Raw genomic sequence first — 26,526 nt, 5'->3', positions numbered from 1 at the left:
GGGTCAGGACTGGACCCGGGTCAGCTAGGGCACTACTGCACCAATGGTGAGACCACACACATACACAGGGCAGGGTCTGGCTCGCTCGAGACAGGGCCTACTCCCTCTAGTCCACATTTAAGTTGAAAACATACAGCATTTAGTTGTCTATCCACTGAGTGTCGATAATTGGACTAAAACACAATTCAGTATTATTTCCTTCTTGACAATATAACATAATTTAGAGGGAAAACACAAGTGTCCGAATGTTTAAATCAAGGCTGATGAATCTAACCTGTAAGAAACAATACTGTCTGATTGTATTGTTGTTTGCAAAATCCATGTGAAATCTTATCTCTTGGAAACTTGTACTGTGCCTGTCAATACTTGACAAAAATAAACAGTAATACAGGTGATCAGGAAGTTTGGCTGTTCACCCAGAAACCGTCCCGATGTTACACGAACGCCCGCACATTATGTATATAGGTCTGCCATTAATGCAAATACCAGAATCGTTAACTTGTGCCAAGAGAGAAAGCTTTGAGTAGTGATCTCATCTAATGTCTAGCAGAATAGCGGGTCCAAAATGATGACAACAGGGAAAAAACTCAATAAGATCCCATTAGTTTGCTGACAAGTTAATTAGTACATCTTTGCCATTTCTGTTACAGAAATGGTACGTTAAGGTACTTTAAAGGCAGATTCAAGTATCTTCAAACTGACATACTAAGATGCAGTGAAAAGAATATTACAGTCCACGTGTTTCTCATCTCCTGATTAGCACACTGAGCCATAGCATAGTAGGCCCACATTCAGTGGATACTATACTTTACTATGGGATGTGGTAGATTTAAGCAATAAGGCCCGAGGGAGTGTGGTATAAGGCCAATATACCACGGCTAAGGGCTGTTCTTACGCACGACGCAACGCTGAATGCCTAGACACAGCCCTTAGCCGTGGTATATTGGCCATATATCACAACCCCCTGAGGTGCCTTATTGCTATTATAAACTGGTTATCAACATAATTAGAGCAGTAAAAATAAATGTTTTGTCATACCCGTGATATACGGTCTGATATTCCCCAGCTGTCAGCCAATCAGCATTCAGGGCTCGAACCACCCGGTTTATAATCAGATTCAAGTCTTGGATGAATGTTGGTATCCGAACAATAAACCCACACACAGAGAGAGACTGGTGGTGCATTTGGATTCACCTCAGGAAAATGAAAGACCCAGATTAAAGACCCAGAGCCCCTGTCTCAGGCTGAGGGGCGTCATCCATCAGGATGGGAGTGTGAGCGGAGGGCCGTTACGTCTCAGCCAACCACAACCTCCATCTGCTCCCCTAGCATATCTCCTCAGAGCTGAGAGACTATGTGTGTGTCCCAAATAGCACCCTGGTCTCTATGTAGCACACTACTTTTGACCAGGGCCCATAGGGAATAGGGTGCCATTTGGGACACACACTTTGGAACAACAGCAGTCGAAGACGAACATTATTGTTAATGTGCGCTCTTTCAGGAATGCATCTGTTTTGAGACGTTGATAGAATCATATGTGCCTCTATTAGTCGAACATTAGGGAACACCCAATGAAAAGTTTGGTCTGTATACTACTTTCAAACCCTACAGGAGACCCCAGTGGCATCCGTCTATGATCTTCCAAGTCCAATTCAATGCGTTTGATCTTCTCTCTGATCTCACAAACGTGTCTCTTTATTGTGCCCATTCCCTCTATATCTCTCTCTCTCTCTCTCCCTCCATCCTTCCTTCCCTCCTTCATAGAACCAGGCAGATTGATATCTTAGTCATGTTCTGTAATAAGCCACTCAACTTTATCTTTCCTCCTAATCTGCCTCTCTCTCCGGTCTGGCCCACTAAGACTGCTGTCCTGAGGGGTGGACTGTAAATCACTGACTGATAAACAGACAAAACACGGACAGACCGGTCCTCTTCCTGACCAAACTATCCCAAAGGCTGAAAGACTGCACCAAATGGCAGCCTATTCCCAATAATTGTACACTACTTTTGACCAGAAGAACCCTATAGGCCCTGGTCAAAAGTAGTGCACAGTGTCCCGCGTCAGTTTGTAAACAAGCACTAGTCGCTCAAATGTAGTTGATTTTGCCGTTTTAGAAGGAGACCGTTGCTGGGCTAACAAACTGGAGAAGCAGGGTCCCAGCTGTATCCGTCAGTCAAGGACACCTCAGCAACATACAGTATCTATCACACGAAGACCTACTTCCTGACTGTGGCATCATGGGAGTTGTGGTCTGTTTCTATGTAGGTCTAGGTCCTTACAAGTTCCCTCCACTAGCAGAGAAACTACTCTCTGACATATCATCCTGGTGTGCGTCCTCCCACCTGGGACTGGCATCCTTGGCCGTGGTGTCACGTCTGTGGTGTTTCCACACCGCTCTGCACGCTTGTCTACATACTCCGTAAGAGAAACCGCTCTTTCTCACCCCCCTCATGTCAGGATGAATGACTGATGGGTGAGCGGCGCACACAACAACCCGCCGCCGTGTAAATAATTAAACACAACCAAACACTTAGAACACAGCCCACTAAACACCACATGTATTAAACACCTCCTATAAACGGGGGTGATTTTATCATTTAAAAAGAATCTTACAGGCATAATTACATTGGATGAAAAGACAATATACGAGGTTACACCCAGTGGCGCAACTGAATATTTCATGATAATGAGAAGTTGATCTCAACGTTTTATTAAGTAATGTAGAAAATGTCAGGGCCGGTTTTTGACTTGGCCACTGTATTACTCATTTGTGGCGTGTACAATTTATAATATGCACAAACCTCTTTTACAGATGGAAAACAACCTCCATTTGTCAATTTCTACAGAAACCATATAACCTCACAATAGCTCCTCTCTTGTAACTTGAGATATATGCTACGTGATCACAAATGTTATACCGCACTGTGTCTATTTGTCTTTCCCCTAATCTTTTCCACTGCTGCCGACTTATTCACATCTATTCTACAAAGAAGACACCACCATTACCCTTTCTCCTTCCCAGAGGTAAAACTCTGTCATTCTGAGGAGGGATTTTACATGATAGTGCCAACACAGAGACGTAATCCAATCTCTCGCTATCCAAACAAAGTGCAGTGGGCCTATTTGCATAAAGATGTTATTTCTTTCACACTTTGCCTTTCAAATATGAAATTATATTTCTCTGACAGGTTGTTAACTGAAGGAATTTGTTCAGCGCTGCAGCGATGAATGTCAATTTTCGGGAGGGTATTTCACCTGGGCTATCTTACTGAGTTTTCTCCCACTCTATATCTCCATACAGGCCTCTGGATTAGGTTTATAAACCCTCAAACAGAATTCATATAAAAGACTTCAGGCTGTGATATTCACTTGCAGTATTTCTAAGGCCGAACCAGTTCTGCTGCCTATGCCGTAACCACAACATTTAAGTGTAGATGTTCTTTTCTATATAGCCCTGTGATGGCTCTCCACTGAATTACAACCCAATCATACCCGTAAAGAGGCATTGAATACAGCCATTTAAGTGGAGCTCCCAAGTGGTCAGGAAGAGTGCAGAGAAGCGTAGCATCTTTGTTTGCTAAAATACATATTTTCAACGAGTTTAAACCAACTACAGCACCCAAAATAATGCACATTTGCTTATCTTCTCAAATACAAAGTGTTGCTTTGAATGAGCCTAGTGCCAGGTGGGTGCAATTAGCTTTCAAAACGCATTCATTTGCGGAGATGGGTGTTGGAGCGCGTCTCCTTGTTTTAGCTCGCTGGTGTTGTGCCCGGCGTCATGGGGCCACCTGTGACCTGTATTAGCCTGGAACGGATGGGAGATAGATGGTTTAACATCCAGGTAAATACACAGAGCTCAGAGGTACAGTAAATGTTGGATCACTGTCAGCTACAGCTTGTCTGTCGAAACGTTGGACATAAATGTGTTTGCATCTGAGCTCCACTCCGCTAGCCAGCACCTCGCCTAAATAGGTGTGCGTTTCTTTCGCCTCTAGCTACAGCAGGTGGCACATACTGGATGACTTTCAGAATGAAGGCAAGCATGACTACTGATTATTCACAGCAATGGTCATGTCTACAGGGCCACCAGCCAAGGCCTGGGTGTAAATCCGCTCAGTTTAAAACACACCATACACACCTGCCTACCCATTATAATACATTTACATTTTGTCTTATACCTCTTGCACTACTGTCTAAACAAATAAAACGAAAGTAGGCCTCTATCTTTCTCTAAGTTGTGTGAACAGAAATGTTGTTAAGCAGCAGTGTGACGATGTAACAAGGTGCAAAACATGAAGCAGCACTTTATGATTAAAAAAAGAAACGTTTCTGGCCCAATCTAAAATAACACTGGCCCATTCCTCAGCCCTACGAACACGCGGCCCGGCCCCTAAGATGGAAAGCAGCCGTTTCCAGAGAAGAAGGGTCATTTCGAAAGGGGATATCTTTGTCCCTAGGATGTAATAAGCTCCAAAGCCCTTCAGCACTTTTTTTTGCCAGGAAATGTATTTTGCAGAAGCAGCACCAGTTAGCAGCAGTAGCACTGAGGAGAACGCATCATCGGTGTCCAAAATGGCACCCTATTCCCTATGTAGTGCACTACTTTTGACAAGGGCCCATTGGGCTCTGGTCTAAAGTAGTGCACTCTAGGGAATAGGGTGCCATTTGTGATGCAGGAGCCTCTCTCTCCTAGACCTAATGGGCTGACCTACATCTCAGAGCCGTTTGTTACTGCTAGGCTGGCTGTCTACACCAGCCTGGCATACTACTGAGGCCACAGAGAGACTATTGTTCACATTCTCTCATCATTAGATTGTGTGCTCTAAAAAAAATGTATCTCTCACCATTAGACTGTGTGCTCTAAAAAAACACACACATCATTAAATGAGCAGCCCGAATGATGAAGAGTTGGGAACTTCTGGACCATTTGAGGATTTCTGAGCAACAGTTGGTCACCATGAATGATCACATAAAATGGGTTTCTTTATTATTGGGCCTTACAAGTGAAGTTCTGCTATTTGGAACACTTATTAACAGACACTCACAGATCCCGCTCTGTGCTGTTGTACTCTCATCTTTAACGGACTACCTCAGAGAAGAGAATCTGTGGTGTCAGTCTCTGTCTTTATCTTCAGTGTGCAGCTTTCCACAAGAGGCCATGATGATAACAAAAACCACAAGAAGAATTTCTAAAAAGCTGTACTGCTGTAGCCAGTGTTCCAAATGGCACCCTATTCCCTATGGACCCTGGTGAAAAGTAGTGCACTATTAAGGGAATAGGGTGCCATTTGGGAAACACTATCCTAACGATGTGTGTTTACTCATTCAGTACACAGAAATGCTGCACCAACATGAATGGTGATGGTACTGGTAAGTTGTAATGTTTATAAGCATGGGGGTACTGTGACGGTGGAAAATGTTTCAAACCCATTCCAGATCTCAGACCATTTTAATACTTCCATACCCAGAGGCCTCGTCTTTATTTTATTTGAATTAAAACAGACATTTGATTTATTCAGCACTTCTATGACAACCCTGCTGACTCATAGATATGGCAACAGACTCCTGGTTATAGTCTGCGTCCCAAATGGCACTCTGTTCCCTATATAGTGCACTACTTTTGACCAGGGCCCATAGGGAATAGGGTGCTATGGGCCCTGGCCAAAAATAGTGCACTATATATGGAATTATGGTGCCATTTGGGATGCAGCCTTAGACTTTTGTTCCCTGTTCCACTTGGCTTCCTGCACCATTACCAGGATCAATCTTAAATTGCTTTGACCTGTAGCCACCCCCTGCCAGTGCCAGCTCCATTTCTCCTGCTCCTGCTTTTTGTCTCTCAGCTGTTGTTTTTTTTAGATTGGTCCCACATTTGCTGCCTCCTCCAAATGATTTCCAGCATATACATTCAGCTGGCCATTAACTAGGCAATTTAGGACGTGTACATACATTTGTGGACTTTTAAATTATTCAGAAAGTATTCACACCCCTTGACTTTTTTCACATTTTGTTGTGTTACAAAGATTAAAATGGATTTAATTGTCATTTTTGGATAAAAAAATCTACTTTTAATTTTTATTAATGGAAAAGAAATGAGTTAAGTATTCAACCCCCTGAGTCAACAATACATGTTCAATATTCCCAGGTAATAAGTTTTAGGTTGTAGTTATTATAGGAGTTATAGGACTATTTCTCTCTATACGATTTGTATTTCATATACCTTTGACTATTGGATGTTCTTATAGGCACTTTAGTATTGCCAGTGTAACAGTATAGCTTCCGTCCCTCTCCTCGCTCCTACCTGGGCTCGAACCAGGAACACATCGACAACAGCCACCCTCGAAGCAGCGTTACCCATGCAGAGCAAGGGGAACAACTACTCCAAGTCTCAGAGCAAGTGACGTTTGAAACGGTATTAAGGCGCACCCCGCTAACTAGCTAGCCATTTCACATCGGTTACACCAGCCTAATCTCGGGAGTTGATAGGCTTGAAGTCATAAACAGCACAATGCTTGAAGCATTGCGAAGAGATGCTGGAAAACGCATGAAAGTGCTGTTTGAATGAATGCTTACGAGCCTGCTGGTGCCTACCATCGCTCAGTCAGACTGCTCTATCAAATCATAGACTTAATTATAACATAATAACACACAGAAATACGAGCCTTTGGTCATTAAAATGGTTGAATCCGGAAACTATCATTTCGAAAACAAAACGTTTAATCTTTCAGTGAAATACGGAACTGTTCCGTATTTTATCTAACGGATGGCATCCCGAAGTCTAAATATTGCTGTTACATTGTACAACCTTCAATGTTATGTCATAATTAATTACGGCCTTTGTTAGGAATATATGGACTTCACACAGTTCGCAATGAGCCAGGCGGCCCAAACTGCTGCATATACCCTGACTGCTTGCACGGAACGCAAGAGAAGTGACACAATTTCCCTAGTTATAAGAAATTCATGTTAGCAGGCAATATTAACTAAATATGCAGGTTTAAAATATATACTTGTGTATTGATTTTAAAGAAAGGCATTGATGTTTATGGTTAGGTACACTGGTGCAATGACAGTGCTTTTTTCGCAAATGCGCTTGTTAAATCATCACCCGTTTGTCGAAGTAGGCTGTGATTCAATGAGAAATTAACAGGCACCGCATCGATTATATGCAACGCAAGACACGCTAGATAAACTAGTAATATCATCAACCATGTGTAGTTAACTAGTGATTATGTTAAGATTGATTGTTTTTTATAAGATAAGTTTAATGCTAGCTAGCAACTTACCTTGGCTTCTTGCTGCCCTTGCGTAACAGGTAGTCAGCCTGCCATGCAGGCTCCTCGTGGAGTGCAATGTAAGGCAGGTGGTTAGAGCGTTGGGCTAGTAACCGGAAAGTTGCAAAATCGAATCCCCGAGCTGACAAGGTAAAAATCTGTCGTTCTGCCCCTGAACAAGGCAGTTAACCCACTGTTCCTAGGCCGTCATTGAAAATAAGAATGTGTTCTTAACTGACTTGCCTAGTTAAATAAAGGTGTATAAATGTATTTATAAAAAAATACAAAATTAATCGGCAAATCGGTGTCCAAAAAGAACGATTACCGATTGTTATGAAAACTTGAAATCGGACCTAATTAATCGGCTATTCCGATTAATCGGTCGACCTCTAGTTTGAATACTTTCTGAAGGCACTGTAGGTTATTGTCCTGCTGAAAGGGGGATTTGTCTCCTAGTGTCTATTGGAAAGCAGACTGAACCAGGTTTTCCTCCAGGATTTTGTCTGTGCTTAGCTCGATTCCGTTTATTTTTATCCTAAAACACTCCCTAGTCCTTGCCAATGACTTATTATCTGAATTGTTAAGGCTGTATTAACAAAACGTGGAAAAAGTAAAGGGGTGTCAATACTTTCTGAAGGCACTGTACTGTAACTATTGATTCTTGAAGAATATAACTTATACATTTCTTGTTTGAATCTCAGTTTGCCCCTCTAAGTCCTAAGACTTCGACCTTTCCCAACATCTGCAGTATTACCACTGGGACTAAATGATTCATTTCAGATCTTTAACAGAAACTAAAGCTCTGGCTTGACTCCTACTAAAAGGAATATATGAGCAGGTGTGTTTTAATGGCAGAGGAGAAAAACAGGACAAATGGCTTGGCATGACCTAAATGGACAATGTACTGCACCGATGACTCAGTGCTTAGAATGGACTGCTGGGAGCGATGCCTGTAATTCTGCTCTAAAGTAGAAAATCACTCAGTTAGCACTACCGATACAGGATAGCCTGATGACTCTCCATCCAGATAAATGCCCAAATGAACAAAGCAGGGACGATTTTAAGGGAAGGAGACAAGGAAAATTGGACAGGCTTTAAAAGTAAAAATGACCGCATATTTGCGGAAATGAGAACTACTACATCAGGGATTATATACTAGATTCAGCCGCGGGCAATTTTTTGCTGAGCAGATGGTCAGGGGGCCGGAATATAATTACAAATAATTTGCAAATTGACAGCAAGAAGCCCAAACAAATATAATATTTGACTAAAACAATCATTACAAACCTTGCTTACATTTGTATGCGATCACATATACAGTTGAAGTCGGAAGTTTACATACACTTAGGTTGGAGTCATTAAAACAAATTTTTCAACCACTCCACAAATTTCTTGTTAACAAACTGTAGCTTTGGCAAGTCGGTTAGGACATCTACTTTGTGCATGACACAAGTCATTTTTCCAACAATTGTTTACAGACAGATTATTTCATTTATAATTCACTGTATCACAATTCCAGTGGGTCAGAAGTTTACATACACTAAGTTGACTGTGCCTTTAAACAGCTTGGAAAATCTCAAAAAATTACATCATGGTATGCTTCTGCTAGGCGAATTGACATAATTTGAGTCAATTGGAGGTGTACCTGTAGATGTATTTCAAGGCCTACATTCAATTTCCAAACGCTTGAAGGTACCACGTTCATCTGTACAAACAATAGTACCCAAGTAGAAACACCATGGGTCCACTCATAAAGTGGTGATCCTAACTGACCTAAGACAGGGAATTTTTACAAAGATGAAATGTCAGGAATTGTGAAAAACGGAGTTTAAATGTATTTGGCTAAGGTGTATGTAAACTTCCGACTTCAACTGTATATCTCTACTATGCGTGAGAATACTTTGGAACAGATTTCCAAAGTTAGTGTTTTTACAATTAAATACAATCACCGCCAGTTGGAGAGCCCTGCGATACATAACGCAGAAAGAATGCATTATGCTGATGGAAAGGGACAACGACATCATTTCAGCAGTAATGTTCCACACTGATACTCCACCAGGTGATAACACAAAGGGAGCAGTATAATGGAGGAAAAATAGAGAGAACACATACCTGTTTCTCCCCATAGAGTGTCATGGCCATCAATTTGCACGCTATGCTCGTTATTCAACACCAACAAGCCTCTGACAACCTGTCAAATGAGAAATGTTGATTAATGACACAGAATCCAAGCATCAAATAAAGCCTCGAGTTAGTTCTACGCTGATTACATTGCAGAAAGACCGGAGCGATGAAACAACTTCAGCGAATCGATAAAACGCTGCCCGAGCAAATGATGCTTCTCTGGCGCATGATAAATTAATCATGGTGGACTAGAGCGCTGATGCCTGGACTATAGTGGCTGTATAGTGTCTATAGTAGATATTCGTCAGTGCTGTGCAGTACAGGTTCAGTGGTATTAATACCTTAATAGTGTTAACTAGCCCTTTTGTCTGTGCTCTCCTTTACTCTTCTCTTTTACTGGGCCCTCGGTGGAGGTGGAGGTCGATAGCTCACTCCGACCCACTTCTATTATACTGTTGAGCCCCAGCCTTAGTGTATAGGCCTAACGGTATTGCAGCCCTCTTAATGAGGAGCAGGCCAGAATATACCAAAGCCCACTATGCTTCTCTTCTGGGTAGCTGGCTGCAGACGTACTGCTAGATCAATACTCCTACAGCATGTCTCATCAGTGGAAACAAGAAACATCAGTGATGGCAGCATCAGTGATTCTCTGTGGAGTGTCTTCTGTTTCCAAACTAAAGAGGTGAGGTTGTGTTGTGGCACTGTGTGGGAAAACTTTCCTGATTATAGTAAGGTACTAAGGACTTGTGGTTAGTGTGGGTGTACAGTACAGTAAAGTAAAAAGTACAGTACAGTAGGTGGTTGCGTCCCAAATGGCACCCTATTCCCTACATCGTGCACTACTTTTGACAACAGTAGTGCACTATTTAGGTAATAGAATGCCATTTGGGATTTCATAGGTGTCCCCTGACTGACCTGCGTGTGTCCCATGCTGGAGGCAGCAATGAGAGCCTGCTGTAGGGCCTTGTTCTTCAGGCTGCAGTTCTGCTGCTGGCCCTCGGGGGTCCACTCCAGCTCCAGTAGGTGGTAGATGATGTCAGGGTGGCACCTCAGAGCAGCATGGACCAGAGCACACTGACCGCTCTTGTCCACATGGTCAACCTAGAACACACAACAACAGTGCTTATCTGAACATGTTTTATATGCTGTGACGTTGCTCTTGCTACACTCTCCCAGAGTAGCTTTACAATCAAAGTGAGATCTTATCCAATATCAAAGCGGTGAAAGGTGACAGAGCTAGAGCGGTGTTTGTCAGACCTTGAGACGTCCTGAAAATCGCTCTTCTCACAAAATCGTCTGTAGCGTCCGAAAAAAACTATTATGACCCCTCTATGGACAGATGAGTCTCATGAACACGATGGTGTTCTCCGTTTTGCCCTGAGACCGACAAAAGGATCTTGGGACTCTTCTGAAGTCGGTAGAGCCGATCTGAAGACTTCTGTCTGTAGCGTCTGAACAGTTTGGCCTACACACTAGTATAACCCCTCTGTGGAAAGGTGAGACTCTAACGAACACGTACATGTTTTGCTCTAGGGCACCCACAGGCCTCAAGACTCGTCTGAAGGTCCCCATGTACCAGTTGAAAAAATGAATGGAAGAATATATGTAGACTGTTTAGTGCCAAAAATAAGGGGTTAAATACATGTAATAAATATATATATATATATATATATGTCTTTCTTATATCGCTCAGATAAAGAACAGACACTTCAGAAAGAGTTTTTTGGGGGGGACTATCTACTGTTCCACAGACACTTCAAAACAATCTTTGTTTAGATTTTGTTTGTAGGGAATCTGTCATTCAGTGTGTTTGTATGGGCTAATAGCATTAAGGCCAAATAAACATGTTCATCAAATCATTTTTGTGTATATATTTTTTATACGTCAAGGGTTCTTAAAATTCAAAATCAAATAGCAAAATGATTCTTGGTATGACCTTAAAACAATTTCATACAGCTTAGTAGAACCCCCCCCCATTACAGGAAAAGCTGGAATCATGGTTAGCCCTGATCCTGTAGTTGTCTGAGGAGTCTAATCTCTAGGGGTAGTACTACCAACCTTGGCTCCTCTCTTGCAGAGCAGGCTGACCAGGCCCAGGTGTCCGGCGGCCGAGGCAAAGGAGAGAGGGCTCATGCCGTTCTCGGACACCACGTCGACGGTGGCCCCGAACTCCAGCAGCAGGCCAGCCATCTCCTGGTGGCCTAGGTGGGACTGGACACACAGTACCGGGCTGTTGTTCAGCACCTCTGTCCGGTAGTTCACGTTGGCCCCGCCCAGCATCAGTAGACGACTCACCTGCAAAAGCAGCACACGTTAAATATAAAAGGAATCTTATCTAACCGTGTTAGAAAAACGTAAGCATGGAATTCAACTTTTTGGCTTCTTAAATGTGTAAAAGAAAATAGAACACTGAATTCTGCCAGAAACAATTCAATAAATAAAAAATTAAAAAAATTCCTTTCTTGCTTGAAACATCACCTCGTCACAATTCTGAGATTAGTTTTAAACAAAGTTGGAGCATGCATGTACTAATTTAGAAACACATTCAACACAAGAGTAAAAATTCTTCGTGTTCTTCTTCTCCTTGATAAGGAAATGAATTATACATGTTTGATCAGACAGAGCTGTGAGTGGAGCCCAGAGAGTGTTAAAACCAGAGGAAATTGAATTTGTTTATTTACAGGCGGAACCGCACTTGAATAAATTAGCACCAATGATTCCTAGGGGGCCTTGGAGGAAAAGGAACAAGCTCACTCTGTCTGTAGCTGTTTACATGAGCAATGTTACACTCAAACAGAATATTTCACTCTGGGAAAACGGAGAAGACAATGTGTAATAAAACGACACTATAAGAGTAATGCTAATGGCAAAGAAAAATATATGATTATTTTTGCTTAAAGCTAGAATATACTGTATAATTCACCACTGATAATGAATTGCCTCATATGCCCTAAGAGAGCTATTTTCTTCCTCTCACCATAATAGAGTAGGCACAGACACATAATTTAGGCATAATTTAATATCAAAAATCATTTTGTTCGCTCCGCCATTAACGTGGCCCTTTTTGTTTATTAAATCAGTACTAATCTAAAAGGGCCCTGTAATTACTTAGAACGGCACAGCCTCCTTTTCCCCCCACAGAGAGCAGCATCACAGATAGCAATGGATCAAAGTAACGGCAGAGAGTGCAACAACCTGCATCAATCTATCTGAGCCCAGTGAGAATCTTGGTGAGATTTCCAATGGGCCGTTGTTCATTAGTGGCGAGCCCACACTCATCACCGTAAGTGAGTGTTTCCAGGAACAGAATGCCTTATCATAACACACGCCGGGAGCCGTCAGTGGAATTAAAAAGCACTCAGGGAGGACATTCGAGGTGAGGAGAGTAGATTACAATAATACCACTGTGCTAATACAAATAACTGGTGGGAAAAAGTGATAGGAAAAAATTCAGGGAGACCAATGACCATCCACTCGAATGTATTCTGGTACCACACACTCAAGAAAATATGTCAGTGCTAGCGGTCTCCCATCGCTGAAGGCGAAATCCTGTACCCAGAAAACCTATTTACCTATTTTTTATCAACTTTTCCCATCACCGAAGGCAAATCTATAATCAGGAATAAATGTTTACATCAACATTTTCCAAAGCTCACTCCCTAGTCCCTATACTCTGTAGTAGTTGCCACGCGAGATTACCGGGTGATCCCAGATGGCAGTGCACCTTCAGGGAGAATTCAGTAAACTCTGGAAAAGTTGGATATACCGTAAATTCTGGACTATAAGCCGCAACTTTTTTCCCAGGTTTTGAACCTCGCGGCTTAAACAATGACGCGGCTAATATATGGATTTTTCCCGCTTTCAATTTATTTCCCTCCAAAAAAACACATTCTGTGACGTGCTCAGTTTTTTGGCGGCATGTAGCTTTCATTAGACCAATGAAATTGCCAAACGGGTTAAGGTCAAACAACTTTTTAGTTTACTGTTTAGATTAAATCGAGCGCTCTCAAACTTCCCACCATTCTGATTACGGTAGTCATTTTGTCACCCTCATCATGGCAAAGACACGGAGAAATGCATATGATGCAGCTTTCAAGTTGAAGGCGATTGATCTGGCTGTTGGAAAAGGAAATAGAGCTGCTGCACGGGAGCTTGGTCTTAATGAGTCGATGATAAGACGTTGGAAAAAGCAGCGTAGGGAATTGACTCAGTGCAAAAAGACAACTAAAGCATACTGCAAATTTTTTATTTTTTGTTACAAGCCGTGTTTCGTTAAAGCCTATTTATTTTTGTTACAAGCCGTGTTTCGTTAAAGCCTGTGTAAAGTTAATTTGTTTCAATGTACCGGTAGGCACCTGCGGCTTATAGACGTGCGGCTTATTTATTTTCAAAATAATATATATTTTTTCAATTCAGTGGGTGCGGCTTATATTCAGGTGCGCTTAATAGTCCGGAAATTACGGTAAACGTTTCTTTTCACACATTGTATAGCCCATACCGACTGGTAGATTTGCCTTTCGGTGATGGGAAACGTTTCTCAGAAATAGGTAAAGAAAAGGTCTGGTAAACATATTTTAGGGCAACGGGAGTGAAGAGGTTAGGGGTTGTTGTAGTGGTAGTGCTGCTGCTCGCGGACCACATATTGCCACTGGATGAATGGGTTTAAACCCTGACTGAATGGGTGGGTAGTCTCACCTTGACGTTGGGGGTGTAGAGGTTCCTCAGAGAGGCCAGGGCTGCAGAGAGGCCGTCAGCGCTGCAGCTGATCCACAGGGCCTGCAGCACGCTGGACGACACGCCTGTCTTCTTACTCAGACCCTGAGGACAGAGACAGAGAATCCATGCACATATACCAGGTCAATAAACCAGTGATGAATGCACTCAGAGCCTTCACTCACACCCAGAGGGCTTATCCTCTGATGATACTGTCCACATCTATCTTGATTAATAAATAAACATACATACATGTATGCAGTCTAAAATTCACAAAAGGCATCAAGAGTCTCAGAGTAGGATTGCTGATCTAGGATCAGGTCCCCCCGTCCATGTAATCTGATTCATTGTGATCGAAAAGATCCTAGATCAGCACTCCGACTCTGAGACGCTTTGATAATACTGGCCCAGAACTACTGTAAGTAGCTAGTCTCTTGTACCTTGAAGATGTGTGCTTTAAGGATATGGTGACCCAGCTCCATGGTCTGCTGCCGGTTCAGTTTCCCCTCTTGTCGTGACAGCATGAAGGCCATGAGCGCGTGTCCACTCCTGTAGAGGAAACACAAAGATAATTCACCTATTTGCTTTACTATCAACTAAAAGTTTGCAAGGTTTTGGAAAAACATTAGTTGTCTAGATGTGGTTGTGTCATGGTAGGATGTTCTTAGTTTGTATCAATGTGAGAGATACATCGATACATCCACTTTCGAGCTTGGCCGATTGGGGAGTGACGGCTGCGTTTCTAATTCAAACAAAAGCGTTTTTTTTTATTCACCCAGGCAATCGGAGATAGATCATTGCGATTTAAAATGTATTGTCTTGCGAGATTGGAGAGTTTGTTGTCATCATGGTACATTATTCTATCAATTACTCCACGCCGTTCTCTCTGTCGGTCTGATTAAACGCTGTTAAACGCTGTCTAGTCCCTGCCTGGCTAGGGCCACGAGGAGGACCATCGATGTGGACTACAGAATGCAGCCCTTGTGTTGAATCCACTCCCCTTCCTCACTGTAGATCTGCTTGCAAGTGTTAATTACCAGATAACTTCATTAAAAGGCCACGCATGACCGCCGTTTCACTTTGATCCTTTTCCATTAATGTGAGCTTTCTCTTTTAAATGGGAAAATAACAAGCTGGCAGCTAGCTAGTATGGCTAAAAGCTTTCTTCTAGCTCTCTGTGTCTGTCCTTGTGCCAGGTCTTCGCTTGCTTTTGTTTTGACAGATTGTGTTGGAGGGGGAGAAAGGGTGTAAAGAGGTAGGTCAGTAACTGCAGCTTGGAGGAGGTAAGCAGAGGTGAGTCAGGACAGAGAGAAAGTGAGGTCACCCAGGTTGCACCCAAATGCCACCCTATTCCCTATGTAGTGCACTGCTTCTGACCAGGGCCCATGGGGCCTTTATAGGAAATAGGTTGCCATTTGGGACACATAGCCCAGTCTGATTAGTGTGCATTACACTCTTATAAAAAAGTGCTATCTAGAACCTAAAAGGGTTCTTCAGCTGTACCCATAGGAGAACCCTTTTGGTTCCAGGTAGAACCCTTTTGATTTAAATTTTACCTGAAATAAAATGTGTTTACATCCCTGTTAGTCAGCATTTATCATTTGTCAAGATAATCCATCCACCTAACAGGTGTGACATATCAAGAAGCTGCTAAAAAAAAAGCATGGTCATTACACAGGTGCACCTTGTGCTGGGGGACAATAAAAGGCCACTCTAAAATGTGCAGTTTTGTCACACAACACAATGCCACAAATGTCTCAAGTTTTGAGGGAAGGTGCAATTGGCATGCTGACTGCAGGAATGTCCACCAGAGCTGTTGCCAGATAATTGATTGTTCATTTCTCTACCATAAGGTGCCTTCAATGTTGTTTTAGAGAATTTGGCAGTTCATCCAACCGGCCTCACAACCGCAGACCACGCCAGCCTAGGACCTCACCTCACCAATTTTACCTGTGGGATCGTCCGAATGGGGGGGGGACTCATTCTGATTGGCTGGGTGCCCTCCCAGGCCCACCCATGGCTGCACCCCTGCCCAGTCATGTGAAATCCATAAATTACGGCCTAATTCATTTAATTGAATTGACTGATTTCCTTATATGAACTGTAATGCAGTAAAATCTTTGAAATTGTTCCATTTGTTGCATTTATATTTTTATTCAGCGTGAAATCAAGTGGAACATGCAGCAGATTTCTTGTTAATATTTCAAATGGGATGCATACATATTTCAATTCCAGAACCTCTTTCTTCTCCCTTCCTTTACACCAATGTTTTTACTTTCTTCCCTCTTGATTTGCATAAACCAAATTTGTTATCCCCCAATCTTCAATACCAAATCATGTGTTTGTTTGCAAAGATTTCTCTTTAAATCAACAATAACACTGTGTTGATGCTTTAGGGACAGCATAACAAGTTATCGGTGTTATTGTTATAGTAGTAATGCTAGCTACTGTATAGTATTCATTTGTTACTAAACTTACAGTTTGCCAACTTCAGAGTATCTCTGTAAAAAGAAAAGCATGTTTCAGAACAAACTCAGTTTCACCACTTGGCAGAGGTGTCCAAAGTCCACAGATAGCTATTTCCACTGAATAGTGTTTATGAAAACATCCTTGTCAGTAAACATCCAGCCTCAGTGAACTTGAGCAAAATTTCCCTGCACGCACAGCACTGAAGGAGCCTTACATTTCCTGGCTTTCAACCCATCAGTTAGATCCCCAGTAAGATAATGTGACCTATGATGTATGGTGACAACCCCTGTGTTTCAGCCAAACAACATCGACCGCGTCCCAAATGGAACCCTATTCCCCCTTTAGTGCGCTATTTTTGACCAGACCACTACCCTCCCCTGGCTAGTTTCCTCACCCACCAGAGCACAGCTTAACAGCAACAGGAAAAAATATGACTTGTCAGCTTCTGTTTCAGAGTTGAGCTGTAAATTCCGTCATTTGTTCTGCAGCAAAACGCCGTCCTCTACCCCCCCTTGGGGATTCCACAAGTAGCCTACCCCTGTGTTTCAATCAATGGCGGTATACAAACGGGGGAGAGATAACATATCTGACGGAGTGAAAAGGAGTGGATTGATATAACTCAAAGGGAACGCGTTGACACGGTCTTGAATGTTCGATTTCCTCTTCAAGTGAAGAAACAGACATCATCAGACACCAGGCAGAGCTGAGTCACGCACAACTTTTCTCCCTCTTTAGTGCACAAACCACCCTTCAAAACTGGCTCGAGCTTGTTTGCTCCTCGAACAAAATGGTAGGTTGTCTCCCTCGCTATTTATTTAAAAAGCGTCTGAAGAGCAGAATATTCAGAACCAAACAAGGTACAGTAATTATGTCTTGTCCTTCTGAGTGCTAGCAGAAATGCCAGTGAGCCATCCCTAGGCAACCGCACATTTCACTCATGGTGGAGAGGGTGCATTTTCCATTTAACAAAACTGATTTACTGAAAAGAGAAATCTCCTAGGGCCCTATAAAATCTGCGCTGCGGAAAAAGTGGACAGAATCATGGAATCCAGAAACATTTAACGGAATTCAACAATATATAAACATTTATTGAATAGGAAATCAACAAAATGTATTGAACTTATTAGAAAAGGCATGAATTTGCTAAAGTTAATCATAAGACATGAACAAAATGCATCAGTGATTTGATTTTCCTGAAACTTTCTGAAACAGCACAGGAATGCCTGTCTGTGTGTTGTGTACAGTGCGTGTATGTCTAGCCTTCACTTTGTGTAGCTGTTAGCAGTTAAAACACATTTTATAGGGCCCTAATACTATGAACGTATTGATGAGTAAAAGCTCTACTGTCAGTGTTAACCCCCTGACTGAATATGGTTTTGAGTGGGTTCCACTGGGTAGGTTTGAGTTTGCCTAACTCACTGATTGAGCTTGAGTTCGCCTAACTAACCTGGGTAAATTTGAGTTAGCTTAACTCACCTGGGGTCACAGAAGAAATCGGTGCTCTCTCCGTCCGCCCTCCACACCAGCCACTCTCTGAAGGACGGGTGGCAAAACATGCGTGTCTTGTCCCGTCGTTTGATGAGGAAAGAGGACAGCGTCTCCATGCGCTGCTGGAAGTCGCCCCAGGGCAGCTCGCCGCTCACGGCACCCGCGTTGATGGCATGGAACAGCTGCTCGTCTGTCATGGGGTGTAACGATGCCAACGCCACGTTGAGGATGGGCAGCGAGCGCTCAAAAGCCGACTGGGTCATGAACTTCATATTGCATTGGAGTAAGTAGAGCTCGGCCAACGACACGGGCACCACCTTGTAGCTGGCGCTCTTGATGACCAGGTGGCCCCTCTCGAACAGGTCCAGGGTCAGTTTGAGGTACAGGTAGGAACCCTGGCTGCGGGCAATCAGGTGGCTGCTCACCTTCCCCACGATGATAGGGTCAGCCTTGCCATTGAGGGAGATGTTGTTCATGATGTCCTTGCTGCCATTGATGCGGTACTGGATGTAGGCGTTGAGGTCCGTGTTGATCTCTTTGTTCTCTGGGAATTCGTCCAGAGAGATCTTGGAAAAGGGGAGGAGGCTGGTGATTTCCTACAGAAGACACAATGACATGGTTATTAGATTTACTACAGCACTTTAATAGCATATTATAAACTGGGTGGTTCGAGTCCTGCATGCTGATTGGCTGAAAGCTGTGGTATATCAGATCGTATACCATGGGTATGACAAAACATTTATTTTTACTGCTCTAATTACGTTGGTAACCAGTTTATAATAGCAATAAGGCACCTCAGGGGGTTGTGATATATGGCCGATATCCCATGGCTAAGGGCTGTGTCTACCACACCCCATCACACCTTATTGGTTAATTATATTATAAATATTTGTTCTCCAGTACCATCACCCATACAGAAAAGTCTGTGTATATGTAAATGAGAAAGTGGGTAAAACAATTAGATGGTAATAGTACATGAAGTACAATTGGTGGGACTTGCTTTAACTCTTTAAACATTTTTGTGGTTTTACTATTTAAAGCAGTTACATAAAATCAGAGTTAAATGTAGTAAAATAATTGGTCTGATTACCTTGATAGACTACTATATCAACCATATTACTTTGGATTGTGAGTCAGTTGGATCACAAAAATGTCACACAGTTGGATCACAAAAAAGACAAAGTGATCTTCTGTCATAAAATGGGAATAAAAGGGAGGATCATGTGGACAACACTCTTAGGAAAGCAAAGCAACTCTCATTCAAGCTGTGGGTTTCAGATAAATAGATGCACGATTGAGTTTTGTAAAATGTTCAGTGTAAAATAAGTTTTATTTGAGTTGAATGATGTAATGATTAGAACATTTTAGGCTACAATTTGGGAAGAAAAATAGGATTGTGGATCTAGTGATGACATTAAAAGTATTTTTATGGTTGTTGAAGAACTATGCAGAATAGGTTTGTATGCAGACCTACGGATAGCTAGCTGTTGTTCTAATAGATTAACTCTTTAGGCTACAGTGAATACTGAAAAGTACATTTCCTGAAGAAAATGTGGTGTGTTTGCTAGCATGTTTTACACTACAGTTGAAGTCGGAAGTTTACATACACCTTAGCCAAATACATTTAAACTCAGTTTATCACAATTCCTGACATTTAATCCTAGTAAAAATGCCTGTCTTAGGTCAGTTAGGATCACCACTTTATTTTAAGAATGTGAAATGTCAGAATAATAGGAGAATGATTTATTTCAGCTTTTATTTCTTTCATCACATTCTCAGTGGGTCAGAAGTTTACATACACTCAATTAGTATTTTGTAGCATTGCCTTGAAATGGTTTAACTTGGGTCAAATGTTATGGGTAGCCTTCCACAAGCTTCCTCCTGACAGAGCTGGTGTAACTGAGTCAGGTTTGTAGGCCTCCTTGCTCGCACACGCCTTTTCAGTTCTGCCCACAAATGTTCTATAGGATTGAGGTCAGGGCTTTGTGATGGCCACTCCAATACCTTGACTTTGTTGTCCTTAAGCCATTTTGCCACAACTTTGGAAGTATGCTTGGGGTCATTGTCCATTTGGAAGACCCATTTGCGACAAAGCTTTAACTTCCTGACTGATGTCTTGAGATGTTGCTTCAATATATCCGTGTAATTTTCCATCCTCATGATGCCATCTATTTTGTGAAGTGCACGAGTCCCTCCGGCAGCAAAGCACCCCCACAACATGATGCTGCCACCCCCGTGCTTCACGGTTGGGATGTCGTTCTTTGGCTTGCAAGCCTCCCCCTTTTTCCTCCAAACATAATGATGGTCATTATGGCCAAACAGTTCTATTTTTGTTTTATCAGACCAGAAGACATTTCTCCAAAAAGTACGATCTTTGTCCCCATGTGCAGTTGCAAACCGTAGTCTGGCTTTTTTGATGGTGGTTTTGGAGCAGTGGCTTCTTCCTTGCTGAGTGGCCTTTCAGGTTATGTTGATATGGGACTCGTTTTACTGTGGATATAGATATTTTTGTACCTGTTTCCTCCAGCGTCTTCACAAGGTCCTTTGCTGTTGTTCTGGGATTGATTTGCACTTTTGTCACAAAAGTACATTCATCTCTAGGAGACAGAACGTGTCTCTTTCCTGAGCGGTATGACAGCTGCGTGGTCCCATGGTGTTTATACTTGCGTACTATTGTTTGTACAGATGAACGTGGTACCTTCAGGCGTTTGGAAATTGCTCCCAAGGATGAACCAGACTTGTGGAGGTCTACAAATCTTTTTCTGAGGTCTTGGCTGATTTGTTTTGATTTTCCCATGATGTCAAGCAAAGAGGCACTGAATTTGAAGGTAGGCCTTGAAATACATCCACAGGTACACCTCCAATTGACTCAAATGATGTCAATTAGCCTATCAGAAGCTTCTAAAGCCATGACATAATTTTCTGGAATTTTCCAAGCTGTTTAAAGGCACAGTCAACTTAGTGTATGTAAACTTCTGACCCACTGGAATTGTGATACAGTGAATTATAAGTGAAATAATCTGTCTGTAAACAATTGTTGGGAAAATGACTTGTGTCATGCACAAAGTAGATGTCCTAACTGACTTGCCAAAACTATAGTTTGTTAACAAGAAATGTGTGGAGTGGTTGAAAAGTGAGTTGTAATGACTCCAACCTAAGTGTATGTAAACTTCCGACTTCAACTGTATGTATGCTTTTGAAATACGTTATAGTAGTGGTAGTGTCCGCAGTAGTAATGGTGGTGACTGGTTATAGTTGGAAAAAGTAGGTAGATAACAAGTTAGGATAGCTTGAACACATGAAAGATGGTTTGGTGTATATAGCTTGAACGGTTCAATAGTTACCGTTGGTGAGTTCTATTATTCAAATGTATGCTAATATATAGTTATAGTCAATACCTTTGTACAGAAAAATGCTAAATCAACTATATCATTTACACCTAAGCGTATGCCCAGAATTCTAAATTCATATTCCACAATCATATCTCTCCTGACCACAGAAACGAGCGCAAAATTACAATCTTCTGTATCATGAGTTGATCCTCCAGCTCTTCTTATCAGCCCAAGGTCAGTAAGCACAGAGGGCTAGCTGGAGCACTAAGCTATCGGCAGACACTCGCCGCTGTGTTTGCTAACAAAGGCTTTGTGAACTGGGAGACTGAGCGCTGGAGACAGTAAGAGATGGGGCCATTGGGGACACTTTTAGCGGGCACGCTGTGGTCACAGCCCACACTTCAATCACACTCCTCAGGGTCAGAGAAATCAATCCACCTTAATCCTGCTGCAATCTCCCTGCCTTTCTGGGTAATGCAGCCCAGAGATAACACCTTCTTCTCAGAGAGAGAGAGAGAGAGAGAGAGAGAGAGAGAGAGAGAGAGAGAGAGAGAGAGAGAGAGACCCGAAACAGAGAGAGAGGGAGAAGAGAAAGATAGAGAAAGGAGGAAAAAAAGAGACTGAAAACACACTGAATAATACACAGGCTGGACAAGGTGTCTGTGAGCTAACACCTCACCTAAGAACACCTCACAGTTATCAGCCTGTCGGGTTAGCCATTGTGAGCGACCTTCCCCCGAGATCTTGTTTACACTTTGGATGTGTGAGGATGAGGTAACACTCACCTGGCTCTAGTCTCCACTGATCCTACCTACTGCATACGGAGAGAATGGATTTATCCAAGAGCCTCCCTGGGGTTGCGAAATTACAGTAACTACCCAGGTTTTCTAGAAAATATACAGGTTTTCCAGAAAGGATTCCAGATTTTCCTGCTCATTTCCTTCCACTTCCCTAATCTTACCATCCGGGATTTCTGGAAAACCTGGGAAAGTTACCAGAATTTTGCACGTTTGAACTGTTTCCTCTGGTTGACTAATCATCACCCTTTATACTTCATTTTTTGGGTTGATGGAACAATATATTTTGACATGACATATAGCCTAATCCCAACTCAACCCAGAAAGCCCAACGAACATAAACATGAGAAATCCTCTCTGTGGTCTAGCGGTTCCTAACACTAGCGGTTCCTAACACGGTACCTAATTTAAACTGTTTCACCGTGTCAATCACAGCCAGCCTACATGGATCTCTCTCATTCTGGCTTTACAGATGTGGTATCATCCCCCCAAAAATTCCACATCACAGAATCCCATATACCATGCGAGGATGAATCATCACAAAGGGGAAAATGAACTCAATACAAAATTAGGATAACGCCTTACCCACCTACCCCTTCACACATCCATGGAACCTTGCCAAATAATGTAAATTCTCAAGTCATGAAAAACACACATACACACACGTTTTTGTACTATCCTTGTGGGGACCAAACAATTGATTCCCATTCAAAATCCTATTTTCCCTAACCCAAACCCTAAACCTAACTCTAACCCTAATTCTAACCGTAACCCTGATTGTAACCCTAACCTTAAACCTAACCCCTAAGTCTAAAATAGCCTTTTTCCTTGTGGGGGCCGGCGAAATGTCCCCACTTTTCCTTGTTTTACTATCCTTCTGAGAACTTCTGGTCCCCACAAGGATAGTAAAAAGAAACACACACACACACACACACACACACACACACACACACACACACACACACACACACACACACACACACACACACACACACACACACACACACACACACACACACACACACACACACACCACCAAACAGCATAGATAGATAAATGAGTGTTTCCTGCCATTCTCCTCTGGCTGCAGTGCAGTGTAACTAACTATGCATACTGACAGGTGGCAGGACCCGTGGCCAGAAAGAGCCATAGTGGCTGAGAAAGCATTCATGACTGGAGTTGGTACAGATATGGTTGTCAGTCAGCTGCCACATTATCCCAAAGCTCAGACTACAGGCTACATGGCCAGCCAAGGCAATCAGCCCAGCTTTAGTCCATCAGACCTGTCAAAACCGGGCCTCATCCAACGCAAAGAAGTGAACGCCAGGGCTGTGTCTCAAATGGCACCCTATTGCCTATGTAGTGCACTACTTTCGATGGTTCACAACAGGGCTGCATCTCAAAAGTAGGTCCCCGGTAGTATATAGGGAATAGGGTGCCATTTGGGACGCACTCCCAGCTCAGCTCCTCTCCTCTATTGGTAGACTTCAGTCTGTGGCTCTCGTCTACGCGTTCCCCTGTTATGCAGCTGTTTCCCGGGTCACTGTTACAGCGCTACTTCTCCTACTCTCGTTCCAGTACCGTTGTCAATGCACTCGACAGAAATGACACTTTGTAGAGGACAATGTATGACAAGGAAAAAACCCTTCCTAAAGCACTTGTCAGGATCTGCCGGTGTTTGTGTCACTCAGTGAGAGAGGTATCAAATATTGATACCTACACAAACCAACGGTGGTTGTAGAAGCATCTTATTCACTTGAATTCGGAAGTTCTGTCTAAGCTGTAAGCTGTGCTGAAATGGCACTTGAATTCAGTGAAGCTCCAATGGAGTGCTGCCGATTGAAGGAATTCATGAATTATACCATAGGAGATCAACACGAGCACCTCTATGGAAATATTTAGATGCTAACAATTAGGCAGAATACATAATATCCCTTTCATTAAGTAATTTGTACATGACTTGTACAATATTACACCATCTACAGTGGGAGTAGGGTTGCAAAAATCTGGCAATGTTCCCAAAATTCCCAGCTTTTCCAGGAGTCCTGGTTGGAGGATTCCGGATTTCCTGCTTATTACCTCCTGATTCTTGGGAATTTGGGGAAAGTCGCTGGAATTTTGCAACCCTACTTGTACAGTATTACATCATGTACAGTTGGAGTGTTCCTCACCAGTAGGTTGACTCGGACAGTGACCAGTAGTTTGAGCCAGGAGGGGAATTTAGAGATGATCTTAGTGATGAAGGAGGCGATGGTGTCTCCGTAGTCTGGCTTGTGGAACTCTGCCTCGTTCAGCCCGTCTATCAGGATGATGTGGTCTTCCTCGGGAATCTTCCTCTCTGAAAACACCCAGAGAGGGGTCAACAGGGGTCACGGTGGAAAGAAACAAATTGAAAATTCACAAACCTTAACGTTCAAGTCGATAAATGCAAACCTTCCAGGTCAAGCCAACATGACATATTGCAGAGGAGTTTAATATAACCCTTTTTTAAATATATTTTGGCTCATAAAATACAGACAGACATACAAGCTGCTGCCAGAATATACAGTAGTACGAGAGTAAAACATTAGTTGGACACCATACTCCACAAACAACCTTGTACTGAGATACATGAGACTACTGACATCTCTCTGTATTGCTGTGCCTTGCGTCATTTTAAGAAGGTTTTCTCTACTATTCTAACACATCTCCACAGCAGCTAGCGCAGTGATGAATGAACGTGAGTGCGTCGGCAGCCGTATTCACAGTGCAGTGCGCTAAACTGCTGTGTGGTGAGACCGCAGCGAGGAAGTGCTCTACTTCACTGCAGTATCTCAGCCAGGCTTTCACAGTGCTGAAAGGGCAGGGACCTTGAGCGCTTCCCACACGGCACCCTACTCCTTATATACAGTAGTGCATTACTTTTGTACAGGGTCCATAGGGGTACTGGTCAGAAGTAGTACCCTACGTACACTCTTAGAAAAACAGGTGCTATCTAGAAACGAAAAGGGTTCTTTGGCTGTCCCCTTAAGAGAAGCCTTTGAAGAACCCCCTTTGGTTCCAGCTAGATGTAACCCAAACAAGTTCTACCTGGAACCAAAAAGGGTTCTCCTATGGGGACAGCCGAAGAACCATTTTGGAACACTTTTTTCTAAGAGTGTAGGAAATAGGGTGCCATTTGGAACACAGCCTTTCAGGGGTTCCTCCAGCTTCTATATTGATGATCAGAAACACAGAAAAATGTGGAGATCTCAACTCCTCTCCCAGTTGGAATGTCAAATCAGATTTGCACCAACCAAACCCCGCCCTAAAACTTTATTCTGTAAAATATATTCCTGGCAATCAGAACCAGAACTTTTTCTTTATTTTTGCAAAGCCTCAAGCCTAGAGCTGGCTAAGTCCTTTCTAATATGGCTGTGTAAAGCGCCGATGCAGGTTTCTCGTTTTGACGGAGTGGACAAATCAACACGTTTTTTCTCCCTTATCAAGCCCAAGCGACCAGGCCAATCGAACAGGCCATTCATTTCGATAAGGAACGGTGGGAGTCATGAGGGGGGGCGGCATGGGGGGGAGGGTCCATCACGGTCCACCCTAACATCACAGGAGAGCTGCTGCATGCCTTGTCTGCCCACTTCTCTGCTCTGTGCCCTGCACATTGATTCCAATTCTTTTCCATTTCCATCATACAAACACTGGATTTATCTATATTGGCTGTTTAGGCTCCTGCAATAACATATTGATTCAGCATAGAGCACGAGCACGGGGAAACTGGTGGGTCGTGTGTGTGTGCAGAACGGACCATGATTACCTTGAGATAGTTATCTATAGCCTGCCTGCCTGCCTGCCTGCCTGCCTTGGAGAGATACACTATATATACAAAAGTATGTGGACACACCTTCAAATTACTGGATTCAGGCTATTTAAGCCACACCCGTTGCTGACAGGTGTATGAGCACACAGCTATGCAATCTCCATAGACAAACATTGGCAGTAGACTGGCCTTACTGAAGAGCTCAGTGACTTTCAACGTAGCACCGTCATAGGAGTCCACCTTTCCAACAAGTCAACTATAAGTGCTGTTATTGTGAAGTGGAAACGTCTAAGAGCAACAACGGCTCAGCCGTGAAGTGGTAGGCCACACAAGCTCACAGAACGGGACCAATGAGTGCTGAAGCCACTGGAAGCAAGGTCAGCACAAGAACTGTTCAACGGAAGCTTCATGAAATGGGTTTCCACGGCTGAGCAGCCACACACATGCCTAAGATCACCATGCACAATGTCAAGCGTCGGCTGGAGTGGTGTAAAGCTTGCCGCCATTGGACTCTGGAGCAGTGGAAACGTGTTCT

The 26,526-nt window shown here is 42.9% G+C and overlaps 1 protein-coding gene across 7 annotated transcripts in view; it reads right to left on the bottom strand.

Moving 5' to 3' along the window:
- The window catches only part of LOC106581811 (protein TANC1), a 188,425-nt gene that overhangs the window by 9,387 nt on the left and 152,512 nt on the right, over positions 1-26,526 (bottom strand). For all 7 annotated transcript variants that reach the window (XM_014164166.2, XM_014164169.2, XM_045704457.1 and 4 more), the window contains 7 exons: positions 24,373-24,539; positions 18,061-18,668; positions 14,556-14,664; positions 14,098-14,220; positions 11,461-11,697; positions 10,318-10,503; positions 9,391-9,469 (listed from right to left, as the gene is read on the bottom strand). In XM_014164166.2, the coding sequence (XP_014019641.2) occupies positions 9,391-9,469; positions 10,318-10,503; positions 11,461-11,697; positions 14,098-14,220; positions 14,556-14,664; positions 18,061-18,668; positions 24,373-24,539 (1,509 nt within the window). The remainder of the gene's footprint in view (positions 1-9,390; positions 9,470-10,317; positions 10,504-11,460; positions 11,698-14,097; positions 14,221-14,555; positions 14,665-18,060; positions 18,669-24,372; positions 24,540-26,526) is intronic.

The sequence above is a fragment of the Salmo salar genome, chromosome ssa21 (assembly GCF_905237065.1).
Source record: "Salmo salar chromosome ssa21, Ssal_v3.1, whole genome shotgun sequence".
NCBI lineage: Eukaryota > Metazoa > Chordata > Actinopteri > Salmoniformes > Salmonidae > Salmo > Salmo salar.
This window is presented reverse-complemented; position numbering and strand designations above follow the sequence as displayed.